The 5000-nt window shown below is 32.0% G+C and overlaps 1 protein-coding gene across 1 annotated transcript in view; it reads left to right on the top strand.

Moving 5' to 3' along the window:
* LOC125026516 (eukaryotic translation initiation factor 3 subunit E-like) overlaps positions 1-5000 on the top strand; it is a 12043-nt gene that overhangs the window by 1283 nt on the left and 5760 nt on the right. The window contains exons 2-3 of the mRNA XM_047615004.1: positions 1999-2166; positions 3118-3228. Of these exons, the coding sequence (XP_047470960.1) occupies positions 1999-2166; positions 3118-3228 (279 nt within the window). The remainder of the gene's footprint in view (positions 1-1998; positions 2167-3117; positions 3229-5000) is intronic.

Genomic DNA, 5000 nt, shown 5'->3' with positions numbered 1-5000 from the left:
TCAAGCCAAACATCCTGCTCCAAGCACTCTGGCATGTCGCTGCGGTATACAGCTGTGCTCGGCAGACTGAGTGGTTTGTTATGATGTCAGTGGGTATGGCCCATTAGTATCGGGTTAAACATCCCCTTAGGGTGGGCTTTCCCCAAAAACACTTACTCCCACACTTTTCCACATTGTTAAAATTTTACAGATGTTTCCTACCCCATGTGGTCAATGCACGGTATTGGAACCAATGCGGGGCAGCTAGGAGCACCCTGTACCAAGCCCCGCAAAATGATAATGCTTTATGTACTCATATGGAGGAGAGCAGTATATCAAATTATTTTTTAATGCTATTTAAAATATATTATGTGGCTCTTACTTTAATATATATGATGTAAGTAATGTATATTAAATTTTAAAGACTTATGTTGCACCATTTCATGAGGTCCATACTGCCTGATAGTTTTCCAATAGTTTGCAGCTTTCAGAAATTACAATAATTACCATATATCAATGACTGCTCTAAATATATATATATATATATATATATATATATATATATATATATATATATATATATATATATTATATATATATATATATATATATATATATATATATATATATATATATTATATCCATGTATGAAGGTATTCTCAGACCAAATGCCTAAAATTGATTTTATGAAATGATTTGTTTATTTAGATTTTCATCTATAAAATAAGCTTCAATGTGTTCCCAGAAGATCACCACTTTGGTAGTAATGGTGAAAAATTCCTTTTAAATATTTTTGTTGTCTGACCAGATACAGTTGTCTTATTAGTTGGAAGCAAATTGGTAGGACAGCAAAGACTATGGGGGTAAAAGTTTCCAACAGGAATATACCAGAGAGTAATGTATGAACCAGTGAACCCTATCCTGAATGCACAAACTATGGTAACGATCTCCTAATGAGGCAAAAACCTTCCTAACCTGGAGTTGAAGCCTCCTGTTGTTCTGTACTGTTCTCTGTATTTCCTTACCTGGGGGCTTAACCATTAGACCTCCTTCAGAGCTCTGCTTTCTATTAACTGGTATGGACCTTTTATATATTTTAACTGATATTAGTTAATTTTGAAAACTGCTATGCAACAATACTGGTAAATTAGGTAAAAGACACAGCCACACCTTTTGTGAATGATTACAGTTGTATTGCTCTTGGTTAGTTTGTTTTACTTTAGACAACAAATATTCTCTACATATATTCTGGCAAGATAGTACTAATTCCTTTTTAGACTGTAAACTACAATGGAGATTGATGAAATCAATTATACTTTGCATATATAAAACTTTTTGTAGTGATTGAAGACAAATTAATTTTATTTAGAAATAAGAGCATTTTTCATACAAGTTCTTTACTAGAAATCAATCAGCTGATTCTTTTTTTTTGTTTAACCTGTTGTATTTGAGTGATGTGGGTGTCTAAACAAGAGAAAATTTGGGTGAGAGGTGAATAACATGAATGGCTTGACATGAGAAAATTTTGGAAAAGGGTGGGTGACAACAACAGAAAAGAACAATCTGTTTAGAGTGGGGGGGGTGTCCTTTCAGTTTATCTATAGAGTTTAGATTATTAAAACTACTGTCATAACAATAGGTCATTAATAAGTAAGCACGGTTTCATGTTACTTATTGGTTAGGGCAACTTGAGTCTTGACAGTTCAAGGAAGTTCTTCAGAGTTGGTTCTTGTCTTTGAAGAGAGAGAGAGAGAGTGAGAGTGAAAGTGATAGTGTATCTATGTTTTTGACTCGGCTTTTCTTTGCATTTTTATTTTCTTCTTTGATTTCTTTAATTGATATTTACATTTACACTGATGGTTTGATAGGAAGAGTAAATCAGCTCTACTGTGGAATTTCTGGATTTCACTTCCTGTTCCCCAAGTTATGAAATATATTGCTGGCTATATAGGTTTAAGACTATGAGTACAGATATGTACAAGTGATAATATCTTTGTTTGAAATTACGTTTATTTACAGATCTATGATGAGACGGATCTTCAACGTGCAAAGTTGGAACTCCTCTCCAACACAAACATGGTGGATTTTGCTATGGATATCCACGGTTCTCTTTACCCAGGCCAGCCTGTTCCAGCTGAGTTGCCAGAGCGGAGATCTCGTGTTGTGTCCGAGCTGAAACGACTGCAGGTAAGAACTGTGCCAAGATGTTCTTTATGTACTTAAAAATATAATTGATAAAATTAGGAAATGATGAATGTTAGAAATTAATTGTTTGTTATTGCACTTTATATAATATATATATATATATATATATATATATGTACACATATATATATGTACATATATATATATATATATATATATATATATATATATATATATATATATATATATATATATATATATATATATATATATATATATATATATATATATATATATGTACATACATATATATATATATATATACACACACACACACTTATATATACCTACATATACATATACATGTATATATGTATATACATATTATACATACGTACATATATGTATGTATTTGTGTGTGTGTGTGTGTGTGTGTGTGTGTGTGTGTGTGTGTGTGTGTGTGTGTGTGTGTGTGTGTGTGTGTGTGTGTGTGTGTGTACGTGTGTGTGTACATATACATATACATATACATATACATATACATATATATAATCTCCAATTTTTTCATTGTTTTTTTTTTTTTTTATGTTCCTGTGTACTATGCTCAACATGTTCTCAGCAATCAAGGAGTCTTATCAGTAATTCCTAGTGGCTGCTCCTGATTTCCTCATTTCTTGAAATTGCAGAAAAAATTGTTTTTCTTTCTGATACTATTGATATTGATACTATAATTATTATTACTGACATGATTATTAGATTGTTATTAAAATTTTGGTAACATAACAGAGAATGAAATGATACAAAATAAATTCTCCAAATATCAAGGAAAAGGATAAACAGGTGAGATAGGTAGGACTAATAACTGACTCCTTGGTGACTAAGCTCTTGTAGAGCCATCTATGTATAATACAATAAATTAACTTGTATTACAGTGGGCATGGATGTATTCTTGCCATATGTCTCGATTGTTAACTTACTTCACTCTCCTCACAGACAGAGACTGAGCCTATCTTCAAGATCTTCAGTGACAATGAAGTCCAGAAGCAGCTGCAAACTTCTCGTGATCACCGAGCTCTCATGCAGTTTTTGATTGAGAACCATGATGTAAGTAAAATCCTTTCCACAGTGATTTCATATATAGGTCTGTTAAATCATTGACAATGATATCTATTCCCCTTTTCCCCTATTTCTTATCACTAACAAGTTTTAAAAATTAAATTAAGAATTTTGTCCTACCATTTCAAGCACATTTCTTATTTAAAGACTTGGAAATAGTGTTCTTCAGGAAACTGTTCAATCTATTCCTATACAATCGTAAACAGAAATATAATGATTATAATAGAATTTCTCTATATCAGTTCTAATGAGTCTCGCAGGAGTAACCTCCTCACAGAAACATAGTAGCATAACTAAATGGCAAACAGTTTTTGTCACTTCAGTTTTTTTTCTTTGTAGATTTATCTTCTTGAATACTGTAGCCTTCCTCATAGATATATTAGATGTACTATTTTTGTTAATCCACTACAGTAGCAGTACTGACAACTCATATTGCAAGTTTCCAATATAATGTACAACATGCAAACTGCAAGCAGTAAAGATTACTTAAATTAGAGAAGTGGATGGTTCCCTCACACTTTTGCGTTTCTCATAACAAAATTGATTCTTGGAGCAAATACACACACTTGGATGTGTTTTAAAAGATGATTTATGGTTGATTTTGATATTTCTGAATTGTCTTAAGGGGCTTGCCTACCAAAAAGGGTTTTTTTCCACTTTCTTTTCTTTTTCTTTTCTTTTCTTTTCTTTTCTTTTCTTTTCTTTTCTTTTCTTTTCTTTTCTTCTTTCTTTTCTTTTCTTCTTTCTTTTCTTTTCTTACTTTTCTTCTTTCTTTCTTTCTTTCTTTCTTTTTTCTTTCTTCATGTAAATAGATGTGATTATTTTACCAATACAATTGCATTTCTTTATTAACTATATTTTTAAAAGTTGTATCCCTGGGGGAGGGGGTTTAACCCATTGCCTCCAGATGGCTTGTAAGTTTCCATCATGGCTGACATACAGTTCGTTTCATGGCTGACTTGGTTGTGAAATAAACCCTCCAGGCAAGCCCATTCATCTGTGTTTATGCCAGGAGTAGAGGCCAAGCACACCCCAATTTCCAGTGGCAATGGGTCAATTGACCCCTTTTGGAAGCTGAAAATGTGCAAATTCTCAAAATCATGAAAATAATATTAAAGCTACTAATCTTTGCCACCAGACTTCTTTTTTCCTTCCTTTCTTTCTTCTTCTTCTTCTTCTTCTTCTTCTTCTTCTTCTTCTTCTTCTTCTTCTTCTTCTTCTTCTTCTTCTTCTTCTTCTTCTTCTTCTTCTTCTTCTTCTTCTTCTTCTTCTTCTTCTTCTTCTTCTTCTTCTTCTTCTTCTTCTTCTTCTTCTTCTTCTTCTTCTTCTTCTTCTTCTTCTTCTTCTTCTTCTTCTTCTTCTTCTTCTTCTTCTTCTTCTTCTTCTTCTTCTTCTTCTTCTTCTTCTTCTTCTTCTTCTTCTTCTTCTTCTTCTTCTTCTTCTTCTTCTTCTTCTTCTTCTTCTTCTTCTTCTTCTTCTTCTTCTTCTTCTTCTTCTTCTTCTTCTTCCTTTTTTTGTACATGATAGCCAAGTAAGGCATAATTTGAAGTTTGGTAATTTGTCTTTAATCTTTTAGTCTATAATACTATTATTATGTATATGAAACAAAATATAATTTGTAGTACGTAATTTAACATGTAATCCGATCAATGGTTAGGTTTGTCATTTAAAGTAAAATTATAAGAACCATTCGAAAAGCCCACATTTTTGAGGTTCCTCAAATACTTTTACTAAATGAATTTAATCATTTGGGATATAAT

This window comes from Penaeus chinensis, chromosome 6, assembly GCF_019202785.1.
Source record: "Penaeus chinensis breed Huanghai No. 1 chromosome 6, ASM1920278v2, whole genome shotgun sequence".
Classification (NCBI taxonomy): domain Eukaryota; kingdom Metazoa; phylum Arthropoda; class Malacostraca; order Decapoda; family Penaeidae; genus Penaeus; species Penaeus chinensis.
The sequence above is the reverse complement of the archived record's forward strand: the minus strand, read 5'-3'. Positions and strand labels throughout refer to the sequence as shown.